We start from the raw sequence: 25,043 nt of genomic DNA, 5'->3' as shown, positions 1-25,043 counted from the left end.
CACAGGCCTGGGCTGCTTGCTTTACTCCTATCAATAATGTCACAGACAAAGCATTACAGTCCCCACTTTGTACGTGTTAAAACTGAGGCTCAGAGATTAAGTGTCCAAGATAAGGAATAGTCAAATACTATTAAGAACTGTTCACAAAAGTTTAGCTCTGTGTGACACTTCTAAATCTAAGTTTCTACCTAATATAGCCAATGTCCAACTCATATTTATACCCAAATATGGGTATATAATAATGTGCGGTGTTTTTTTTTTAATTGACAGGGTCTCAATCTGGCTGCAGTTGTGCATGACAGGTTTCCTGGAGTTCCTGTTGTGGGCCATAATACCAATCCACAAAGCAACAGGAAACTGAAATGGGTTAGAAATAAACAACCTTTGACAGAAAATGCAGTACCGAAAAGCAGACCCAATCCAAGTGAACCGGAAGACAACTCTATAAATAACCACATTGCTGGAATGCTTGAGGCATACATTTCACTGCACAGAAGCCAGGAAATTTCACAGTGGAGTTCAATAAAGCAGTCCTTTGGGTCTTTAACCTTAGGAACACGAACAGTCAGGTCAGCATACATGACGCACTAAAACTAAAGAAGAAACTTAGGAGAGTTCTAGTATGTTCCAATAACTAGCCAACCCACTCACAAGAGAACCTGTTTCTCCTCTTACTGCATGTGTGACCTTGAGGAGGTCAGTCCTTCTCAGCAACAACTTTCACCACATCTTTCTTTCATTTTAAATAATGAATATTTTAATAACGCTTTTTATTGACTCTTTTAACAGTTTCATACATTTATGAACCTATATCCTGGCTTGTCTACTGCTTCAGCAGCCCCTTCCAACCACTGTGTATTGATATACAACATACATTTTTTTTTCTTTTCTTTCTTTTTTTTTTTTTTTTTTTTTTTTTGACAAGACAGGGTTTCTCTGTGTAGCCCTGGCTGTCCTGGAACTCACTCTGTAGACCAGGCTGGCCTGGAACTCAGAGATCTGCCTGCCTCTGCCTCCCACTGTGTATTGATATACAACAGCATTTTTTTTTTTTTTTTTTTTTTTTTTTTTTTTTTTTTTTTGGTTTGACAAGACAGGGTTTCTCTGTGTAGTCTTGGTCATCCTGGAACTCAGTCTATAACCAGGCTGGCCTTGAACTCAGATAATCTGCTTGCCTCTGCCTCCTGAGTGCTGGGATTAAAGGCATGTGCCACCCCCATCCCTAGTCCCCTGCTTGGAATGTTCTCCCTTTATCTCTTTACCATCCATTCTTCTTTATCATCACTCTGTCAGAGCACAGGGTCATTGGCCAGCTCTTCCAACTAAACTGGTCACATTTCCTGAAATGTAGCTTTCATGCCAATACTTCATCACAGCACATAATTTTTAACAATAAAAGTAAATATGTATAATTACTTGATCCTTATCTAAATATCTCCATATGACTGTTGGCACTTCACAACAGCTCTAGTACACGAATCTACCTACTAACCTACTTGTTTACTACTGTACCCTGTACTTAGTATAGTACAAAAATAAAGACATCATACAAATGTGTTAAGTATGATGATGGACTTCCACAAAGATTAAATCCTTGCCAAATGTCAAAATGCTGGCACCAGAGTTGGAATCTACACCTCTGATGGCTGGTCCTGGGTTCTATTTCTCAACACTGCTTCCATTATCCCCTGGATTTCCAGTTCTTTGTTTGGAACATGGTGCGTTTGTGCTTCTTTACAAATTCAGTACCATGTAAAGAAAGGTATTTGGAATACCTGACTCAATACAACATCCAAATAGGCACATGCCAAAGGAGGAATAGTAAAAACTTAACAAGTGGACAAAGACTTCGCATAAAGACTAGGAGACCTGGATTCCAATGTACCCACCTCATCAATGTCTATCACATGCAACTTTGGAATTCACAGCCACTTACATTCAAAGAGCATGGATCACAGCTCTACCACGGATGGGAACTATAGCAAATAATTTCTCCTAATTTGGTTTTGTATCCTAGGCCATTAACTGAAGGAATCAAATCAAGTTTCTTGGCTTTCCAACTATGGGTTCTCCAAGATTCTGGGAATTTCAATGGAATGTGGTCAAAAGAGAAAGCACTGTGGATCCGATCCACCATCTGTGGTGAAACCACCCCGAGCATGCAGACCTTACAAGAGGAAGAGATGAAGACCCTTATGGAAGGTCTCAGTAAAGGTTGAATCCTCAGACACTATAGAAAATGTTAAGGCCAAGATCCAGGATAAGGAAGGAATTCCTTCTATCTTTGCTGGCAAGCAGCTGAAAGATGGCCATACTTTGACTGTAACATTCAAAAGGTGTGCTGAGACTTCATGGTGGTCCTGAAAAAAGGATAAGTGTTATAACACTGCCAAGAAGAATAAGAATAAGAAGGTTAAGTTGGCTGTGCTGAAATACTATAAAGTGGATGAAATGTCCTTCTGATCAACATGGGGCTAGTTCATGGCTAGTTACCTTGACAGACATTACTGTGGTGAGTGCTGCCTGCCTTACTGCTTCCACAATCCAGAAGACAAGTAGTTGTGTGTGAGTTAATAAAAACACAGGAATGAGAAGAAAAAAAAAAGCACCAAACTTTGAGATGGCCTAGGCAATTGTCCTGCTTCTAGTGCTTCCTAAGTATGTGATCTTAATCTGTAAAATGTTCCAGAGTCACCGGAATGATGAAGCACCATCGAAATGACAACTGTTTGCCCACTGGACAGCAGAATGATGATTTTTAAAAGCCCCAGGCATTCGACTCAGGCCTGGGTGGAATTCAAACTCCATCACTTGGGAGACGCGCGACCTTGGTAAAAACAGCGCTTGAGTTTTTGTTTCTTCATCACCGGGAATAATTACACCTCCGCGTGTAGGGTTGTTTGGAAAAGGCATTATTCATGTCAGGTGACGTCTAGAGCATCAGGAACTATTTTACCAAGTTCCCAGGCAAGGCTCTAAATGTCGGCTGAGTGACAAGGGCCCCGCCCCACCCTTGAGAGCATTGAAGTCCCGCCCCCGGCCTTAAGGTCGAGCCGAACTCTGCTGAACCAGTCACGGATGGTATCCTAGCCCTACGAGGTCCCTCCGAGATCCTAGAAAAGTGTCACCAGCACTCGAATCCCGCCCACTCCTTGAGAGCCGACCCCCCCATACACACTCAAGGCCACTCACCAGCTACAGTCGGGATTATAGAGAAACACACGCGGGACAGCGGAGGTGCGGGCGTCATGACGTCACGGACCGGCGCGGCGGCGCAGGCGTAGTGCGTCACGGGCGGCCAGGCGGCGAGCGGTGTTTAGGCAGAGGTAACCTCAGGTCCTTCGCTCGGACCCCAGCGTCGGAAGCTGCTTTCGGGGCATGACCTGAGGGCACAGCTCTGAGGCTAGCAGGTGAGTACCCGAAGCTCAGTGCCATCCTGGCCGCGGGGCCTTGGCGAAGACCATCCTCACCCGCAGGCTTCTAGGCCCCGCCCCGGATTGTCCTGTCTCTGGCCGGAAATAACAATCCCATTAGTGACTTCGCTGCCAGGAATCGGGGAGCCGTGGTTGCTGGCCTGACCCCGTGGTTAACGTGTAGGAATAAGCGACCCCAGTCCTCTCCTGACTTTTAGAGTAGATACAGCTCAGCCGGGAGGAGTAGATTGGCATTTGTGAACTTGTTACTCTAAGGAGTTGTCGCCTTTGCAACCCCCAAAGTGACTTAATAGTCATATACTAACTTACTAGACTTTACTGTTTGTTTCTCAAAATTTCATGAGCTGAGCTGTCACATGTATATTCTTATTTAAAATGACCACGTGATGCAGGAATAATTGTCTCCATCTCAGGAAAGAAGAGAATTGAAAATAGTGCCAACTCTGAGCCAGGCAGTGTACAATCTGCTGGGCATAGAGAACCATGATCAAGGTCCTATACCATAGGAGCCTTTATTCTTTTAGAAACATAGGCAAAAAGTAAACCATCCATTGTATTCACACACAGGGGCAGAGCTCGTGAGGAAGATACCTAAGGGAGGGACTGTTACTAAAGGCACAGTAGTTGGAAAAGTTGATTTTTGAGTCCAGTCTCTCTAGCCCCATGTCCTGTACTCTTCCTATTGATACATGGCCTCTTTGGCATGTTTAAGTATCTTTTGGTGTTACAATTGCTTTTAGACATGAGAACATCAGAAGTTCTAGCATTCAAATCCAGCTTTCTCAGCCTGAAGTAGTGCAACCCCCAGTCACACAGCTTTCTCAGTATTGGGTGAGTTCTCAGCATGGTTCTAAAGGCGTTAGGGGTAGAATTTGGCAGAGCTACAGACTTTAATGAGATACTCTCCTCATAAGGGAACTAAACTGAAGAGTCATTAAATGATAGTGCCTGTCTCAGTATCTGTCATTAATTACTTCAATATTTTGCCTTTTTTGATTTAGTTCTCTTTCAAAAATATCCGAGAATGGAGAGTATTTCGTACAAGGCAGAGCTTGAGGCACTTCTAGATACAGAAGATAACATGTTTTGGTTTGGGGGTTTGGTTTTGGTTTTTTTTGTTTGTTTTTTGTTTTGTTTTCCTAGGAGAGAGTTCTGAAGTCTGGTACAGGCAGCTATCGTCTCTGTCCCTTTACCTTTCCTTTATCATATTGTATATTTATTAAAATTTCATTTTTTCATCTATAAACTCTTTATTTTTCTTCTCAGCAACCTTAACTAATAAGGAAAGCAGGATTTATCTTTACAGATCTTTTAGGTTTATTTACTCTGTGTGTATGAGCCTGTCCTGGCTGGTTTTGTGTCAACTTGACACAAGCTGGAGTTCCCACAGAGAAAGGAGCTTCAGGTGAGGAAATGCCTCCGTGAGATCCAGCTGTAAGGCATTTTCTCAATTAGTGATCAAGGGAGGGTCCCTTGTAGGTGGTGCCATCTCTGGGCTGGTAGTCTTGGTTCTATAAAAGAGCAGGCTGAGCAAGCCAGTGAGTAACATCCCTCCATGGCCTCTGCATCAGCTCCTGCTTGAGTTCCAGTCCTGACTTCCTTGGTGATGAAGAGCAGTGTGTAAGAGTAAGCTGAATAAACGCTTTCCTCCCCATCTTGCTTCTTGGTCATGATGTTTGTGCAGGAATAGAAACCCTGACTAAGACAGAGCCTTTTGCCTGCATCTGTGTATGTGTATGACATGTATGCAGAGACTGCAAAAGTTTCATGTCCTGGAATTGAAGGAAGTGAGCCACCAAGTGGGTGCTGGGAACTGATCTCCTGGGTCCTCTGCAAGAGCAACATGTCCTCTTAACTGCTGAGACAACTCTCCAGCCCCTAAAAGTTTACTTTAAAACATGAAGAAACTGGGCCAGCAAGATGGCTTAGCGAGTAAAAGTGCTTCCCATATAGTCCAGACAGCCTGAGTTCGATCCCTAGGACCCAAGGAAAAGTGAAGAGAGAGAACCAACTCTTGAAAGTTGACTTCTGACTGCTGCTGCCTGTGCTACGTGATAGCATGGCCCCCTCCCCCACCCCATGATAATTAAGTAAATAAGAACAAAGAAAGTGAGGTACCAAGAAAAATAACTTCCAGTGGAAATAGAACAATTAAAGATGAAGTCTTCTGGCTCCAGGCTTTTGGCTTTTTCCATTACCATCTCATCACAATCCTTATTCCCCTTTCTGTGCAGAGATGCTGCAGGAATGAAGACGAGTAATAATTTATCAGTCTTGAATACTTCTAAGAAGCATGGTTCTAAAGGCTTAGGGGTAGAGCTTGGCAGAGCTACATACCTTAATGAGATACTGTCCTCATGAGGGAACTAAACTGAAGAGGTGTTAAATAACTTGCAAAAGTTACACAAAGAAAGCAGATGGTGAACTGTAATAACTAAGGAGAACCATCTCATTATTAACAAAACAGTAAACCTGACCAATAGCTAATATATATTGTTTTACTGTTGCTAAATACAGTGATTTTTTTTTAATGTATGTGATCTTCACAACTGTCCTATAAAATAAGAACAGTTGCCTCTGATTTTACATTTGAGGGGATTGAGGCCTATAAAATTTAGATAATTAAGTCACACAGCCTGCTTTCAAAGACTTAAGACTCTACACATAACAGTACCTCTTTATCCTAAAAGTAACTATGGCTGCCAGAAGGGCTATCCCAAGGGAACTGGTCCAGGGCCCCAGTTGGGGAATAACTGGCCTTTAAAAGACTGCCCAGAGAGCATGCCTTCCTTGGATATATATTTGGATTGCATGTGAAGTCTGTGTGTACACACAAGATTGTTTTATTCTCTTGCCTGAATGTTCACATTGCCTTTAGTATTTCTTAGAGATTGATGGAAACAGAAACCAAAACTCTTCCCCTGGAGAATGCATCCATCCTTTCAGAGGGCTCTCTACAAGAAGGACACCGATTATGGATTGGCAACCTGGATCCCAAAATCACAGAGTAAGTGTGGGTGCTATGTCCAGAGAGAATCAGTATCTGCTGTGGATGCTCAGGAGACTTTTCAGAGCAGTGGTAGCATCTTGATTCTTTCATTTGTGTTGGAATTTTTCTCTAAAGGGGACATGCTGCACTTAGCCTATTTCCATTTTTTACACAACTGTGAGGACGACTTTGGTTTCCTTCAAGCATAAGCCTCTTTCTTCCTAGTGAACAAAGAGTGGGACTCTTTGCCAACTGTTCAACTCTGTTCCCAGCATTTCTGGAGAATCACTGTAGAGCCAACCTGAGGCATATTTTGTCTCCCAAATGGAGAAATAGTCTTGGGATCTTTGTGAATAAGCGTATGGGCCCTACTTGCCTGATGGCAGTGAGCAGCCACACAACCGTAGACAGTGAGTGGGAAGGGACATTAGAGATCACCCTAGTGCCTTTGGTTTCCACTCATTTACTAAATGATTGGAGTGCCTGTTGGGTGTGCATGGGTCGTGATCACTTGGGGACCTCTGACACCATCAACTCTTTCTCTACGATAAAGGAAACAAGGCTCCAAGAGGCAGAATTACCTTGCCCAAGATCACATTACTAATTGAATTCAGAGTCCTCACTCCCACTTGTTCCATGAGACCCATTATAGTGAAAAGGAATGTCTTGGCAGAGAATTACTATGTCCTTGAGGGTGGGAGGGGTGAGGTGCCAGTGCTAGTTGGTGGCAGGATACTGAGGGCTGAGTAGACAGTCTATGTGGAATCAGTACTTAAAACAAGCATGGGATAAACCAACAGTCCTGGAGTTATTCCTAGAGTAGGGCTAAGTAAACACAGTCTTTGAGAGAGGAACCCTCTCATTTGAGTCTGAGATGAGATGAGGTTATTTAAGGATTGGGGTTAGGAAAGAAGAAAAGAGATGTAATTTTATGTCACAACACAGAGTTTGGCTCCTAATCTGCACAGGTTCAAGTCAGATAAATGTAGATATCATTGGGTATAAATTACAGTGATACTGAAGATATGTTGTCATCTTGTCATGTTACTGTGGCCATGGGAACACTAGAATGGATTGTATTTATTAGCATCCTCTCTTATGGATGTGTGAATCAGCATGAGCTCTTCACTAATGTCTGTTCACGTCAGTTTTTCCATCTAAAATGCAGGCTGTAAGGGGGTTTTTCCCTGAGTGCTTTCCATTCCCACCTCTCTTTGTCTGAATGGAAATCTAAAGCGTGGAGACAGTGCCGGCCAGCCCTGTTGGCTGTGGTTCTCTGTAATGAGGCTCCAGTGCTGCTCCTCTCCTGCTGCTTGTCACAGGGGTTCACAGGGCATCTGCCCTTACATCAGAAAATAACATATGAGTGTATTCTTGAATCCCATCTTTAACAGGAACATTGAATTAAGACTGTCCAATGTTTCAGTGAAAGGCAGATATTAAATGCCAACTGTATGTCAGGGCCTTGCTGGCTGAATGTGTTCCCCCCCCCCCCCGTGGTATCCCTATTTCTGTGGTGCCAAAACAATTTTCTCTATTTTCCTTCTATGATTTCCTTACCTTGAAATAATTTTTGATTATTCAAAAATTATTAAGTGATGATTTATTACATCACTTATTTTCAAAAAACAGCTGCCAATCAAAGCTTATGGTTCATTCACCTGAAAGCTTAGTGTCGCTTTGCTAAATTTCATGAGTCTTGTGGAAACATCATTTCCTTCAAGTTGCTCAAATACCTGAACTTTTAGATCCTCAAGGGGCAGAAAATAGTGGACCTAGTTAAGTAATTAACATAGTCTCTCCCCAGCGTTGGAGGAGTATGAGCACGGGCTACTTGTATTGTCAGGTGAATCAAAAGCTCTAATCTTCTGATGACTTGCAAGGGAAGTTTGCAGAATATCTTCCAGTTTTCCTAATTAAGCTTACCCAACTAAACACTGCTGCCACTTCCTGCTATTTCCTCTCCACCAGATCCTTCCTTCTCGTTCATATGCCTGTATCCCAGCTCCTTAACCTTTTTTGGTTTTTTGGTTTTTCGAGACAGGGTTTCTCTGTGTAGCCCTGGCTGTCCTGGAACTCACTTTGTAGACCAGGCTGGCCTGGAACTCAGAAATTCGCCTGCCTCTGCCTCCCAAGTTCTAGGATTAAAGGCGTGCGCCACCACGCCCGGCTCCCAGCTCCTTAACCTTATTTCTTAATATCGTTCAGAAGTTGCTTTGAGTGTTGTCCTTTAAAAATGTTCTCTCGCTTCTTTTCAGCCAACTGTCAGGACTGGTGACCAGAGTATCTGATACAATTGTAGGGTAGCTTTGGCTTTTGTTATTTTATACACACAGGTTTCTTTTGGCTGCATGTATGTCTGGTGCCCAGGGAGAGCCGAAGAGAGCATCAGATCTCCTGGAGGAAATAAAGTTACAGATGGTTGTGAGCCACCATGTGGATGCTGGGAGTGGAATCCAGGTCTTCTGGAAGAGCATCCATTCTCTGAACCACTGAGCAATCTCCAGCCTTGATGGGAGTTTTTCAAATAGCATTTGAACAATGCAGTCTGTCATTCATTTTCCCCACATTTATTTTGTCATTAGTTCTGGTTGCTCTGTGTGTCTCTGTGTCTTTGGTTATTAATCTGGGTTCTTCTTAAGTTATACTAGGGCATCCTTCAGTCTCTTTTCAGTCTGGCACTCAAACATTATGCTTTTTGTGCTCATGGTGATTCCTTACCCACAGTTCAGCTACATAAACTCTTGGATCCTGTTCTTCTGTGTTAGATACGGTGAACCTCCATGAATAGTTAAAATACAACCACTCCCAAACACTGCTATATTGTAAGATTGAGCTTTTGTGAACACAGTGTCTTATCAATGCTTACTGTGTCACGGCTGTGCTGTGTGCCAGAGGCATTCACCTGACTAAGTAGATCTTGAGGGAGTGATAGGCACTTGCTCTTACAGCAGAAGTCAAGCCTAAATTCCACTAATGCCCACTGTGTTCTAATTCCTCAGCTTCTTTGTAACTCATGATTTTGTAAAGTGAGAATGTTCAACTGAATAGCAGAAACATTTCTTCTAACTAACACTCTAGGAAGTCCTCTTATTTTACCTCATAACAGCCTAGGTGAATGGAACAGATTAGCCATTCTTTATAGGAAAAGGAAAGTTACATGAGTTGGCTCATTTGACAGAGGGGTTTGTGATGGCTCTAGCTTCCTCCCCTAGTCCACTGCACCTTTACTCAGATGCTCTGGTAGTCAGCAGCTGAGTACATCTGAGTAGTCATGACCTAAAACATCCTGTTTTGAATTTAAACATGTGGAAACTTCTAAATTACTGCGAGACCTAGACTATACGCTTAGACCATTACCTTTAAATTTCACCAATATTTTCAGCAGGGAAGTAAAAAAGTTAGTATCTTAGATGTTGATTGGCATTCTGTACTTAGTGCCAGCTTTCTTATTCAGATATTAAATGTGCTCTATAAAATAAGAAAGTTACGTTTGCATTGTATGTGAGTGCGAGAGAGAACATTAGTAGAAATGCTCATAATGCTTTCTAAGCAAAGGGAAGCCATGAATGTGTGTAAATCAGGGTTAAGAAAGAAGGCTCCGTGTAAACAGATTCAAAAGGGCCGTTTGGCTTAAGGCAAGGATGAGTACTAAGTGGTAACAAAGGCAGCTGGGCAGGTAGATTACTGTCAGGTGAAGGCGGACTCTTTAAATTGTATTCAGACAAGTGGAAGCTCGTGTAGAACGTCCAGAGGATCTTAACAAGAGCCTGATACCAAGGCAGTAGTGATGTTTTAGTGAGGGACTCAGGACTGAGGTGCAGGTTAGTTGGCAGATGCTCACCTGTTGCACTGCCACACAGGTAGGACAGTGAATTTGGAGATTGGTGGGTGAGTCTGAGATGTGAGAAGCAGGAGTAGAGAAGAGTGGAGAGGCAAGATGGTTCTGAAGGGTGGTGCTATTTTTGTTTTCTAACACTAGGGCTCAGTCTCAGACTCAGTCCCAGAGAGGACTTGCCTGGGGAATGTAAACAACTCAAGAGCCTACTAACCATAGAATAGTGATGATGAAGTCATTGTATAGTAAAAGCCAAGAGGTGGAGAGCCACCAGGTGCAAGTGTCCTTTTGGTGCTGACTTTCAGAGGATTAGCTGGGTAAACCAGGACTCCCTGGAAATAGATGCACAAGCCTGTGTCAGCAATGAGTTTACCTTTTCTCTCTCAGCCCATTTCACATTCTTCCTTCATAGTCCGTGGTTTGCATGAAATGATGTTTGCTGTTTGTTTGCTTAAGTCTGAAACAATTAAGCATTTAGTAAGGTGTATAGCACAGGACAAAAAGATTCTCCTCATAGTAATTTCTATAGGCTATAAAGAAAACGTTCTCTAAAACCACTATATAGTATAGTAAATTTAAAAAAAAAATCCTGAAGGTCATCTCATTGGCTCTCTGTTGCCTCTCTGGTGACTGTAACCACAAAACAAAATTCCATGTATACACATTCCTCATGGCCTGTCCCTCCTTGCTACTCTCTTCCAGACTTTCTCATTGCATGGTGTTCACTCATTGCTAACACTGCATTCAGATGTCCTCCTTTCTCAGGCTTTCCCACACTCCTCACTGCCACCCCCTACCCCCGCCCCCGTGTGATTATGCATTTTCTTTTCCTCTAACCGGCATTGAGGACTTAGAAGACAATTTTATTCATATAAAGGTCCTTGGCACATAGTAGGTATCTGTTTTAGCATTTGTACAGGTGATTGCTTCTGTGCCACTAGGCAGGAAAGCTATTTTAACTAAGACTCATTAGGAGAAGAAAGCCCTGATTGGGTTACGATTCGTGTGGGGGACAAGTATACTAATTCTCTCTCCCAAGGCAGCAGGGTGCACATTTCATTAAGGGAAGCAGGCCCACTGATGAGGACTGAGCTCCCATACTGCAGCAGCAGATGAAAGTGCTTGCAGATGTGGAGGCAAGAGGCTTCAGGCTGTTTTCACTATCTGAGCCTGCAGTCCCCATCTCCAGGAAGCAGCGTAGTAAACATTTCATTCCTTTTGTTTCAGTGTTCCGATAATTTCGAGAAATTATCAAACAAGAAAAGAAATCTTAGAGAAGTTGAAAGACACAGACCTAAGCAGATGTTCCTGGAATCTTAAGGTCACACTTCTCAGGCAGCATGTGTTTGTTAGCTTTACAATGAATAATCTGTTGGCATTTTTTTCCTGAGTAAATTAAAATTCATTTCCTAGGAAATGCCAATCCCGTTACCTTCCTGCTATTTAGCAGAACAGAGCTAATGAAAAGATAGCTGTGCTGCAGTAGCCTTAAGTTTTGTTTTGTTCTAAATGGATTTGACCCACCATTCTGTGGCATTGACATGGTGTGAAGGTTTGAATGGGTGTAGTAAGAGCAGGTGTGGTTATGATTGAAGCCTGGAGGGGAAACAGTCTTGCTATAAGCCTGTCCAGATCATCAAGAAGAGAGGTTTGAGGTGTCTCCTAATTCCCCTCAAGAGGCCCACATTCTCACTGGGTAATTGAGGTCTCCCAATGGGAGACAGTAATTAAGTACCAAGTTGTGGTTGTTTTCCATTTCAAAACTAGTCCAAGGACCAGATTACTGTCCATAGTAGGGCTTGCGAGCCTTTCATCCTATCCCAGTACTAAACCTGTATTGTATCTTTCTACAGTGATATCAGACACCTGATTAATTATGATGGACTGCTTATTGATACACATTAGTGTCAGATTTGGTGCAACGTGTGATATATTTCCTATCCCTCCTTCCCAAGGGGGACCTTGTTCAAGAATATACTTTTGATGTGTTTCTCCTAGAAAACAATGTGAATATAAATGTGCCTGGCAGACTTTCCTGACTCCCCATGAGGTAGAATTCCGAGTAGTAACACATTTAGCATGTGGGCTGATACCTTTTTAGTATCAAGGGGACAGCATTGTTTAGAGAAAGCCTTGACTCCATTTGAATAGCTTAGAGGATGCCAGGAGGGAGGCCAGAGGAAAAGGAAATGGGAGAGCTGTTGGTGTGTCTCACCCTTGCATCGGATGACAGGAAGTCAGAATGGAGATTGGCCACAGCAACCTGCTAAGGCCACATCTGTCCGAACAACTCTGAAACCTTATAGGAACCAACGAGTGTTACGAGTGGGGTCTATAAGAAAGGAAGGGATAAGCAGAATGGCCAAGCAGTAGTTTGGGTGAACCTCTGTCCAGAATAAATTCCTTCCTTGACTCTTTTTTTATAATGGAAACTGAGGTTGACTGATTCACAGAGCTGGCCAGTGTCCCCTGCTTGGTGAGAGCAGCCTCAGTCTTGTTTGGCTTCCATGTTGTCCTAATTTCCAGTCAATTTTAAGTCCTGTGTAAGCGCCACTAACTATAGTTTGGATTCTAGCAGAGTCCCTCTCAGGTAGTTTGTGGTTAATGATTAGCTACACAATATAATAGAGAGCTGTTTTAGGACTGACTATTGTATGTGTGAATAGGGATGGTTTTGCAACTTTGTTTATTTTTGATACAGGGTAGGTTTGGGGGTTATGTGTGTGTTTCTGATGAAGTTACAGATATTCATAAAAGCTATTTCGTTGCCAAGAAATTAAAAAATAAATAGATGGACACATTTTTAGTTTTTCTCCAAAGGAAAAACAAACAGTGCTTGTATGCCAGATAGCTGTTTGTTAGGTGTGGTTTTGTTGTTTGGTATTTTGTATTGGACAGATGCATAGTAGGCATGACCATTCTTGTTCCCATTCCAAATAGAGGCAAACAGTCCTGTTTCCCAAATAAACTAACAGCAGTTTGTAGGCAAGCTTAGGGCATTGGCCAGGGGACTTTTTCGCCTGGGGTAAATTACCTCCCTCTTTTATCTTACATTTGAGGCTGAGCAGCCAGCAGCAGTCCCTGAGTGAACTCATGGCTCTTCTGTCTCCACAGATACCACCTCCTCAAGCTCCTCCAGAAGTTTGGCAAGGTGAAGCAGTTTGACTTCCTCTTCCATAAGTCGGGTGCTTTGGAGGGCCAGCCCCGAGGGTACTGTTTTGTTAACTTTGAAACTAAGCAGGTAATTGAGCTCCCTCTACCTCTTATAGTCTGCACTCTGTCATAATCCATTCTACATCTCTTGACCACCAGACCGCACGGGCAAGAGTCACGTCTGGTTATTCTCTGTGCGCCTCACACAGAGCTAAAGGCTACGTCCTTCCACCAGTGAATTTAAGTAATACAGCTTGCACAAACATCCTCTCCCTGGTTTCAACAGAGGTCCAGGCTCTTGAGTTACAGATTCAGTGAGACTCTGCCACAAAAAACAAGGTGATAAGCAGTGGAGGAATGCATTCAACATTGCCCTGCCACTGCACATGCATGGGCCCACCAACACACACTACGCTTGTGCATACATAATTGATATACACCTGCACAAATTGTGTGTGTGTGTGTGTGTGTGTGTGTGTGAGAGAGAGAGAGAGAGAGAGAGAGATTCTCAGTCTCAAAAGATGCATACAGATTTTATTTGTGTATTGTGATTAAACCCAAGGCCAGTATGTCTACTCCCTTTTTTCCCCTTTTGAGACAACCTCACTATGTAATCCCTCACAGAGTGAGGAATTCAGAGAGTGCCTGCCTCTGCCTCCTCAGTGCTGGGATTAAAGCCATGCTCCATCATGCCTGTCTGAACCCAGGATTTAATACATGCTAGCTAGATAAGTACCACTGAGATAACCCTGCTAAATATCACATGTTGATCTTCAGTGATCTGTATCACAGATTTGCGTATCACATGTGACTTGGAGTACAGTTCAGAAGGAAGCATCATGTGCTGTGTAGAATGGACCACACACTCAGGACGCAGATGCAGGTGGGATCTCTGCACTTGAAGCCAGCCTGGTCTTATATAGTAAGCTCCAGTCCAGCCAAGGCTATGCACTGAGGCTCTGTCTCACAAAAAGAAAAGAAAGTGAATATATATATATATATATATATATATATATATATATATATATATCCTAAGTTCTGGTGACTGCATAGTCCTTATTTATTTGAACCCCAGCAGTGACTGACTGTATAGACATTATAGAGTGGGTATTGTCATAGCTCTAACTATGTGCATCCACGCATTTAGGGAAATGGAATAGAAGGCATCATTTTTAGCCAGGCGTAGTGGTGTGCTTTATCCCAGTGCTTGGGAGGCAGAGGTAGGTGGATCTCTGAGTTCAAGACCAGTCTGGTGTAATGAGTGAGTTACAGGACAGCCAGGGCTACATGGAGAAACCCTGTCTCAAATAAAACAAAACAAAAACAAGGCAAAAGCATAATTTCCCTTGATGTAATTGTCACAGCCGTGCATGGTTGTACATGACTGTAAATCTGGGGAGACTAAGGCAAGAAGATTGAGAATTGGAGGGCAGCCTGGACAACAACAGTAAGGAAAAAGAGCTGCCAGAATTCCTCCCAGAAGCAATGTACCAGAGAGTTCTAAAATTGCACTAGGGCATCATGTGTCCTCACTAGTGCTGAGAGTTTTCTATTTCCTCTAATTTTTTGCAGATACTGCAGACAATAAATGAAATGTTATTTTAATTGTCCATTCCTTTTTGGAAGCAATTAAAGGATGTTCATATGATAACCATTTTTAAGTGTTTTTCCTTGATAGAGTAATGAGGATTCTTGCTGTCAACTAACACCAGAGGTCATGGTAGGGACATATGTTTATTTTAAAACCCTGGACTAGTAATCACAAAACATACTTTATATTCCTGTATTTTTTTTTTAACTTTGATCAAGTTTCTTTTGGCTTCAGTTTTATCTAAAAATGGGGAAAAGTAAGAGGTTTTCTTTTTTTTTTTTAATTAGGTATTTTCTTCATTTACATTTCCAATGCTATCCCAAAAGTCCCTCATACCTGCCCCCCCACTCCCCTACCCACCCACTCCCACTTCTTGGCCCTAGTGTTCCCCTGTACTGAGGCATATAAAGTTTGCAAGACCAATGGGCCTCTCTTTCCACTGATGGCCGACTAGGCCATCTTCTGATACATANNCAGCTAGAGACACGAGCTCTGGGGGGTACTGGTTAGTTCATATTGTTGTTCCACCTATACGGCTGCAGATCCCTTTAGCTCCTTGGGTACTTTCTCTAGCTCCTCCATTGGGGCCCCTGTGATCCATCCAATAGCTGACTGTGAGCATCAACTTCTGTGTTTGCTGGGCCCTGGCATAGCCTCACAAGAGACAGCTCTATCTGGGTCCTTTCAACAAAATCTTGCTAATTTATGGAATGGTGTCAGTGTTTGGAGGCTGATTATGGGATGGATCCCTGGGTATGGCAGTCTCTAGATGGTCCATCCTTTTGTCTCAGCTCCAAACTTTGTCTCTGTAACTCCTTCCATGGGTGTTTTGTTCCCAGTTCTAAGAAGGGGCAAAGTGTCTACACTTTGGTCTTCGTTCTTCTTGAGTTTCATGTGTTTTGCAAATAGTATCTTATATCTTGGGTATTCTAAGTTTCTGGGCTAATATCCACTTCTCAGTGAGTACATATCATGTGAGTTCTTTTGTGATTGGGTTACCTTTCTCAGGATAATGCCCTCCAGATCCATCCATTTGCCTAGGAATTTCATAAATTCATTCTTTTTAATAGCTGAGTAGTACTCCATTGTGTAAATGTACCACATTTTCTGTATCCATTCCTCTGTTGAGGGGCATCTGGGTTCTTTCCAGCTTCTGGCTATTATAAATAAGGCTGCTATGAACATAGTGGAGCATGTGTCCTTCTTACCAGTTGGAACATCTTCTGGATATATGCCCAGGAGAAGTATTTCGGGATCCTTCGGTAGTAAGAGGTTTTCTTTTGCAATTTGGGGAGACTTTGAGAATAGGTAAATATACATATGACAGCACAGTTGGCATTTAGTATTACATTTGTGAACTTTGAAACAATGTACAGAGATGGCGGTTGTTCTTTTAGAACGCTCAACCCTTGGGGGCTGGTGAGATGGCTCAGTGGTTAAGAGTGCCTACTGCTCTTCCAAAGGTCCTGCGTTCAAATCCCAGCAACCACATGGTGGCTCACAACCATCTGTAATGAGATCTGATGCTCTCTTCTGGTGTGTCTGAAGACAGCTACAGTGTACTTACATACAATAAATAAGAATGCTCAACCCTTGTTGGCCTCTACTGCTGCTGATACTTTACAGCTAAGAGAACATTATGGACATGCTAATCCCACGAGTGAAACAAAGCACGTGTCCTGTCTAGCACTCTGAATGCCATGGTGGAGCATGCTTACAGGCTGTGAGTAGCCCATGACTGATACACAGTGGAGAGTGAGTAAATGTCTATAGGATAGATGGCTGCTGCGTGCTAGATACTCACTGCTGATACCAGAGTGCTGTGCTTATGTGTATTACTCCTCCGCCTTGTCAACACTCCCTGTTGTTACAGTCTTCCCTTTGGGCCTCTTGAGCCCTACTACGTGTGAGTTCCACTTAGTTGAATGCCTCATGGACACCAGTGGTTTGTCAGGATGGGAAAGTCCAGCCAGGTTTGCTGAGAGTGACTTCTCCAGCGATAGGCGTTCCTTTTAACCTTGTTGCTGCTGTATCTGCTCTGGAAAGGGTCAGAAGAGTTTGTGTGCTGAAAACCAGGTGCGTGGGTTGACTCACACAGATACCTTGCTCAGTCTCTTGGATTGGCCATGCTTTTTCCAGCCTGATTTCCTATCCTTGAAGCTGTAGTTAAGGATATGGTTGCAGAGCTCCTGAGTGAGCACAGGTTTGTGATGTAGTCTGCACACTAGCTAAAGCATGTGTGTAGAGAGGTAGCACCTGAGAGGGCAGTTCTGTCAGCTCACACAGGAAGGGCCGCCCCTGTGCTCCCTGTTTTTCATGCCCTCTGAAGACTCACAGCCACCCCCGGGGAACAAATAATAGTGACCGTATTTTACAGCTGACAAATGCAGACACTTTAAGTACCTACCAAATACTGTATTGCCAACAAATGACAGAGGATTTGAAATTGTTTCATTTTAAAATTTGAGATGTTATTATTAGTTTACCATTTGAAATTAACTATAAGCCAAGTTGAATTATAAGCCAAGTTACCAGAAGCAATACGGTTAGAAACCCAGTTATCGAAACTTACTGAGGCCCTATGAAAATACAGATAGCTCATCAATGTTTGAATTTCTGACTGACTCTTGTCCTGTCTTGGACAGGAAGCAGAACAAGCCATCCAGTGTCTCAATGGCAAGCTGGCACTGTCTAAGAAGCTGGTTGTACGATGGGCCCACGCTCAAGTCAAGGTAAGTCTATGGGAGACAGAGAGCAAAGCACGTCACCCTAGCTGAGTCTCTGAAGAGTGGCCCCAGATCGCCATTGCATCCAGCTTATCTGTCCCATGCCCATGCTTTGCTCTCTTGTGCTGGCATTCACCATGTGTCTTGCCAGATTTTTCTCTTGAAAGCTTCTTGAGAGGAAGTAAGCGCCTTCATTGTTTCTCTGCACATGCTCACAGATCCTGCTTTGATTGCGTTTTGCACACGGCTGATGTGTACACTGAGACTGCCACTGTTTTGGTTTTTTTTTTAATGGGAATTGTTCTTGGTCAGGAGTGGGGGGAATCTATTTTTAAAACTCGCCACTATAGACATTAATAGACTCTTCCCAGCCTCACATCTCTAAGGAGAGTTTGCATATATTTATTGTTCTAAATGCTTGAGAAGTGGGTAGGTTCTTTGTGCTTAAAGCAGTGCAGTCTCTCTCCTGCAGAGGTTGGGAGAATAACTAGAGTGTGGGTTTGTGGAACTTTTCAGGGTCTGTATGTCTCCAGGGTCTTGAAAAATGGCACGCTGCCATGTGCATTGTATGGTTGGTCTTCTGGGGAAAGGTACTGTAAAAGCTGGGGCCAGGCTACGGTGGCACAGATCTTTAAATCCCAACACTTGGAAGGTAGAGGCAGGTGGATTTCTGTGAGTTCCAGGCCAGCTTGGTCTATAGGGCAAATTCTAGGACAGCCTGGGCTACACAAAGAAACTCTGTTTAAAAAAAAACAAAAAACAACGCCGGGCGGTGATAGCGCATGTCTTTAATCCCAGCACTCGGGAACAGGCGGATTTCTGAGTTCGAAGCCAGCCTGGTCTACAAAGTGAGTTCCAGGACAGCCAGGGCTTTACAGAGAAACCCTGTCTCAAAAAACCAAAACCAAAACAAAACAAAAAAACCAACCAAACAAAACAAAAACAAAAGAAAAGGTATTCTGTTCCAGCCGGCACACTGGTGGTGGGATGTGTGGACTCCAGCAGTCCCAAGAGACAGCCCTTGCTGCAGACCTGCAGCAGATTTGTAGCTGTCAGAGCTGGAGCTTCTGCTTAGCCAGATGAACCCAGGTTCTGATCGGAGGCATGCTGCCTGCTTCCCAACACACTTCCCTGTAAGAACTCAGAGTAAACTGACATCTGAATAGCGAGCATATCCTTGCTGAAAAGCGGGTTGTATAAGCTGTGAGGCCTGTGCACGTCCCAGGTAATGATGGGGCAGGACTCTTGGTGTCTAAGACGCAGAATTACCAAATGCTTTTTCTCCGAATAAAACTTAAGTCTCATTTGCCAAATTGGCTAGTGTTTCCCAGCCTGCATCTCATGAAGAGGCAAGCAGGAGAAATCACCCTTCAACCTGTCTTTCATATGAAATCTCTACCTCGTGGTTCCCTTCTGACCAGAGGTTCCTGATTGCTCTTCAGTACCGCACTTACTTTTCACAACAAGGATGTAATTATCTGACATCAAATGAAACTCCTTTCCTATGGAATGTTTTCTGTATCCACCACTGAACGTTGTTACTGCTCCTCTTCTCCACTCAGGCCTATTAAGAGTTGAGTATTATGCTTGGTACTTTGCAGAATCTAACAGAATTTTAAAGTGTTTTGAATAAAACAAATACTGTAAGAGGCATTATGTGGCAATTTTAAGAATGTAAGAGGGCGGCCCTGCTGTGCATTTGTGCCATCTGGGAATTTGAGCAATGAAATTCTTAGTTGGGAAATTCTTCCTCTCCCCAAAAAAGACTAATGGCTTCTTGGCTTCTTTTTCTAGGACAAAATTTTTGCATTAATATTAAATATAAAGCAGGCCTAATATTGTCTAGGTGATATGCAGTTATGCTGGTGATAAACTGGGACAAGATTAGCATGTTTTCACTCATGTAGTACTTACTGTCTTACAGTGATTGCTGCCTAGGTGAAATAATTTACCCTTCTATTCACTTTCAGAGATATGATCATAACAAGAACGATAAGATCCTTCCCATCAGCCTTGAGCCATCCTCAAGCACTGAGCCTGCTCAGTCTAACCTCAGGTAAGGCGACGTGTGTAGGACTGTCACTAACCATTCCTAGAGTAGAGTCACAGATCTGTTGTGCTGAGAGAGATACGTTCAGTATATATTTCTTCTTTTTTCCACACTCCCCCACCATAATCATGTACCACCACTAATAGAATTCATCCACTGAAAAAAGAACAGGTTTAGTGGTCACGCACCACTCATTGAGCTGGCCCTGGGAGATAAATCACACACAGCCCTGACCCTGAAAGCAAGCATTCTAATGAGACCTCGGTCCCTGGCGTTTTCATTATATACTAATTCCTCCCTGGCCATGGCCTCTCTTATGTTTGCAGACATTTTATTCTATGTATCCTTGCAGCAGCTATAATAGTTTTGTTCCAGTTTGTATGGATTGTCAGCTGCGTCTTTGGAGTTAATTCAAAACAGGGGCACTAAGAGTTGAGTAGAGAAGGCGAGTTCAGTGGGTGGTTGAGCAGAAGCAGTTGTGTGTGTGTGTGTGTGTGTGTGTGTGTGTGGTGTTAGGGGATTTTGTTGGTTTTGTTTTTTCTTTCTTTGCACTGTAGCTTAGGGAAAAATGTTAACAATAACAGTAACAATAGTCAGGATCCATTGAACTGTCTCTAGCAAGAACTATGCTAAGTACTTTATTTAGAGTATACTTTAATACCATAAACAGCACTTCACATGTGGAAAAACCTCAGCTTAGGAAAGTGAAATATCACTGCTGAAACCATGCTGATAGTAAAGTAACAGAACCAGAATTTAAAAACAGGCCTGATAGACCATCCTTGACTTCCTACTTCAAAATTCCCCCAGGTTATAAATGTCAAGATTCATATTTAAGCCTGTTCAGGAGAGCAGAAGGTGTGTGAAGGAACACCCATGGGTTGGAAGTCGGCAGTTACACTCAGTCAGTGCGAGATTATAAACTCTGCAATACCTGTTTGCATGGAACACCAGATAGGAAGGAAACATGTCCTCCTCACAAGTGCTGTTCACTGAGCCACACACAGTTAAAGCATCTCACTAAATGGCAAAGGGAAGGGAGATGGTCTAGAGATTGAAATTACATAGAAAACAAATGTGATTTCTTTAGAGTCACTGAGAGCTCATATCCATGTACCATCATTCCCATAGACTCTAAAGCACCTTGCTCCCAGGTTGATCTCCATGGAGATTTTCATAGCTCTCCTGCACTGCTCTCTAACTTATGCTCAATGGTCTCCCTGTGATAGTGAGCATGGCTTTAACTTTTCCCTCTGTGCCTGCAGCTTGTTTACCATAGCCTGGTGCTTTTCATCTACTTTTAATCGAGAGTCTTTCAGTCTTTATCTTCTATTTACAACTGTGCTTCAATACAGGAGAGTATTTTCCTATGACTTATGCAGATGGGAAAAAAAAAAAACAAAATAGATCTTTGAAACACAATGTAATGCCCTTAGAAATACAATGTAGGGCTACTTCTGATGGCATGAATTTCAAAAAAATTGCATGTTTTTGTGTGGTCCACGTGATGTTTGCATACATGCATACAGAGAAAACAACTGCCTTTTCCCTATGTTTGATCCCTTCTTATTGATTTAGTTTTTAATTGGTTGCCCACAAAAATATATGGGAATGTTCAACTGCTGCATGCCATCTGCAGATCTCTAGAAGACTGTGTGGACACTCCTTACACGCTATAGCCCATTGACAGCATCAAGAATGAGAAGGGGAATCTGAGGTGGCACAGTGTCACAGCCTGAGTGCTTTGCGTTTGATTGCACACACTGCAGTGACCCCATTCAGAAGGAGATGGCTTATGCAGCATCTCTCCCTCACTTCCTCCTCTCTGTGTCTGCAGAGCTGTAATACTTCCTCTCTGATGCAGAGGGAAAACAAAGGCTTTTTGACAAAGAAATAGGTTGAATCTTTTTTTGTTTGTTTGTTTTTTCAAGACAGGGTTTCTCTGTGTAGCCCTGGCTCTCCTGGAACTCACTTTGTAGACCAGGCTGGCCTCGAACTCAGAGATCCACCTGCCTCTGCCTCCCAAGTGCTGGGATTAAAGGCATGTGCCATCCTACAGTTTGTTAGCCCTATGAACCCTGGGCACATTTATGTCCCTTTGTATTTATCCCATAAAATCCTGAGGGTAACCCTTCTTGTGTTATTAATAAGGACTGGAAGCAATAAAGTCCTGACAGTGGTGGGTGTCTGGCTCATTATAACATATTTGTTAATAAAAATAGACTCGGGGCTGTAGATATGGTTCAGAGGTTAAAGAACACTAGCTGTTCTTCCAGAGAATGCAGGTTCAATTCCCAGCACCTACGTGGTGGCTCATAACCATCTGGAACTCCAATTCTAGGGAATCTGATGCACTCTACTAGACTCTGGAGCCCCAGGCACAAACATAGATGCAGGTCAAACATCCACACACAAAAAAAAAGTTTTTTAAAAAAGAGAAAAAGACTTGATAAGATTTCTAAAAAAAGAAAAAATTATATTACTCAGTGGCTGAAAAGGTATAGTAGTGTGTATTAGTTAATAACATGGGTCTTTGAGCCAGTTTATATCCACATCTCACCTCTCACTCGTGAGCCATTTAACATTTGCAAAATAAGAAATAGAACCTACCTTTAACACCATTGTCAGTCTTGTGTTTTATTTACTTTCTGACAAGCACTGGGATACTGCCTAAAGTCTGTGTCTCAGGACTGACTGTGTAGGGCGAATGACATGTGCACAACTGTGCCTGGGCTTAGATTATAAAAACATAACTGATTTTCAGGCTTCATCTTCATGTTTATAATTTTATGTCGTGGTGTTGTCCTAAAACACAACAGCATAAGAAGGGGAGAGATGTGAACGTTTTCTGGGTGTATCTCTGCCCACTCTGACCCTCTGCTGTGCTTTTTCCAGTGTCACTGCAAAGATAAAAGCCATTGAAGCAAAGCTGAAAATGATGGCAGAAAATCCTGATGCAGAGTACCCAGCAGCGCCTGTTTATTCCTACTTTAAACCACCTGATAAAAAAAGGACTACTCCTTACTCTAGAACAGCCTGGAAGTCTCGAAGATGATGGTCATGAATTACCAGAGCAGCAGAAGCAAATGGTCTCCACGTCTGAAGTCCTTCGCCTCTGTACTGTGTAGATGTGAATGGTACTACCAACAGAGCACAGTCTCTTGTTAGGGCCGGTGACATAGCGTGTTTGGGTGTTCATATGGATGTGTCTTCCCTGAACTATGTGTGAATTGAGCATCATCCAGAATAAATAGGAATGTGTCCAGACTGTGATGTGAACACTGAGATGCGCTAGTTGGCTGCTTTGTTTGGATTTATAACTCCAGAAACACAGTGTGCCAGAGAGAAAAACAAGCATACAACGTTGTTATTTAAATCAGGAAACGAAATGTATTAACATCCACCAAAAAACTTTTAGCATTTTTATGTGTACACTTCTCTTCAACATAAACAAAAAATAAGGGCGAGGGTGGGAAGTGAGAGACGTTTACAGTCATTTTTAGAACTGTTTTGGGAATGTACTGTAGAAATCCTTCAGTTGAATTCAAAAGAGAATTCTTGGCAAAAAGCAGCTGATTCCTTGAGTGAATGTTGTAGCAGTCTGTTTAAGAATTATGCTTATTATTTCCAAATCTCAATTAGGAAAATGTGGTGTATGTCTTAAAATTGTTTATGTCGTCAAAGTGTAGTCACATTTAACATTTTATACCACAACAGATACTCTATTTGGAAATCCAGCTTTTATTCTTTGGCAATCATGGTTTTGAATCTGAATGACCTTGCCTTCTATAATACCAAATGTTATTACTAACCTGGATTTTAATACACTTACTGCATGAGATTGTTTTATAGCATGGGGTTGTTGCAGTTAGAACTGTATCATGATCAATCTAAATAGAAAAGCAGAATTTCTTTGAAAACCTAAAGTTTGCTGTGTTGGTCACTGTCGAGCATTACTTTGTCACAGTTGTATGGGGCTGTAAGAAGCAGCTGAGTGACCTTGTTGCAGCTGAGAGGGAAAGTGCAGTGAGCAGCAGGAGTCAGCAGCCGGTCCTTAGGCACTAAGACCGTAACAACCACACGCGTTCTGTCCTTTCAGAAGACAGCTCGGCCTAAAACTGAACGTTACCCTGATAGCATGCTTCTCTCCAGATATCTTTGTCTCCTTGGAGATATGAATATGGTAGTATAGAGACACACATAAACAGACACCCTTGGGAATGTGTTTCTTCAGCTCAGTGCTGATTGAATTGGTGCCGGGCCTGACAGACTGTTCATTAGCAACACCGTTCTTCACTGAGCAGGTCACTGTCGCTCACCACAGGTGCCACCCATGATGACTTGGGTTGTAGAGACACTTGACTTAACCTCTGGGGTTTCAGAATCCACAGAACTGTTTCAGAGGAATTCTTACTGCTTTTCCCAAGTCAGTTTTTTAGCTATCTTTAGATACTGAATATGTCCCAGATTTATCAGTTGTGTGTATCTGTGATGTGGGAAACTCTCCTTCCACTTGGGAGCTCATTCAGGGAAGTGGGAACACCGGCTCCCATTTGTCTGGTGACTTATTAGAATATAGAATTCACCATTTCATCCTTAAGTTCTCAAAGGGTTGTGGTGGAGTAGAATTTGATGCCAATAGCCTTCTATTTTTAATAGGAACCTAGAGAATACTTAGGATTATCTAGAGTTGTTTCTTTAGAATCTAGAACTATTTATTTGTATTTAAACAATGTCTATGATTTGTACCAATTCTTACCCCTCTATGTGAATAAACGCAAGACAGTATCTATGTGGTCTTGTTGTCTTTCATCCACGTCCTGGATCACAACTTTCAGGTAGACTGGTTTCCACTCAAATGGGCCAGTAGCTTATCCATGTGATGTGCTGCTTTCAAGTGCCTTCTTTCCAAAAGGCTCCACAGGCCAAGTCTCTTCATCCCTTTCCCTGCCTAGCCTTGCCCTTAGAGGTGAGGAAGGGGACTAGGTGGTCTCCTGGCACAGGTGGCTGAAAGGAAAGTGGGAGGTTGAAGTCCCTGCATGCCATGAATGTTCCTTCTAAGTACAAGTTTTTACAGAATGAATGTGAACATTGTAAATACACTGAAAGGGTCTGATGAGAAGCTTTGAATTACAGCTGTTAACCCAGGCTATTAAGAGATCGTCTGTACTTTGAAATTATTCTTTGGTTGCTATTTGTCAACATCATCTCACTTTTAATTTTGACTTGAGTGGAGAATTGATGGGAATACTTAGGTAGGAG

General features: G+C 42.7%; 2 protein-coding genes across 2 annotated transcripts in view; one reads left to right on the top strand and one right to left on the bottom strand.

Annotated features, from left to right (window-relative positions):
* Mrrf (mitochondrial ribosome recycling factor) overlaps positions 1-3,494 on the bottom strand; it is a 53,087-nt gene extending 49,593 nt beyond the window's left edge. The window contains exon 1 of the mRNA XM_021155532.1: positions 3,193-3,494. The gene's annotated coding sequence lies outside the window, so the exon portion shown is untranslated. The remainder of the gene's footprint in view (positions 1-3,192) is intronic.
* On the top strand, positions 3,188-24,569 carry Rbm18 (RNA binding motif protein 18). Its single transcript, XM_021155533.2, has 6 exons — positions 3,188-3,410; positions 6,313-6,441; positions 13,376-13,502; positions 17,651-17,737; positions 19,702-19,787; positions 22,677-24,569. Exons 2-6 carry the CDS (start codon positions 6,329-6,331, stop codon positions 22,834-22,836), a joined length of 573 nt encoding a protein of 190 aa, XP_021011192.1. The 5' UTR covers positions 3,188-3,410; positions 6,313-6,328; the 3' UTR covers positions 22,837-24,569.
* The last annotated feature ends 474 nt before the right edge of the window (positions 24,570-25,043 follow it).

This window comes from Mus caroli, chromosome 2, assembly GCF_900094665.2.
Source record: "Mus caroli chromosome 2, CAROLI_EIJ_v1.1, whole genome shotgun sequence".
Taxonomy (NCBI): Eukaryota; Metazoa; Chordata; class Mammalia; order Rodentia; family Muridae; genus Mus; species Mus caroli.
This window is presented reverse-complemented; position numbering and strand designations above follow the sequence as displayed.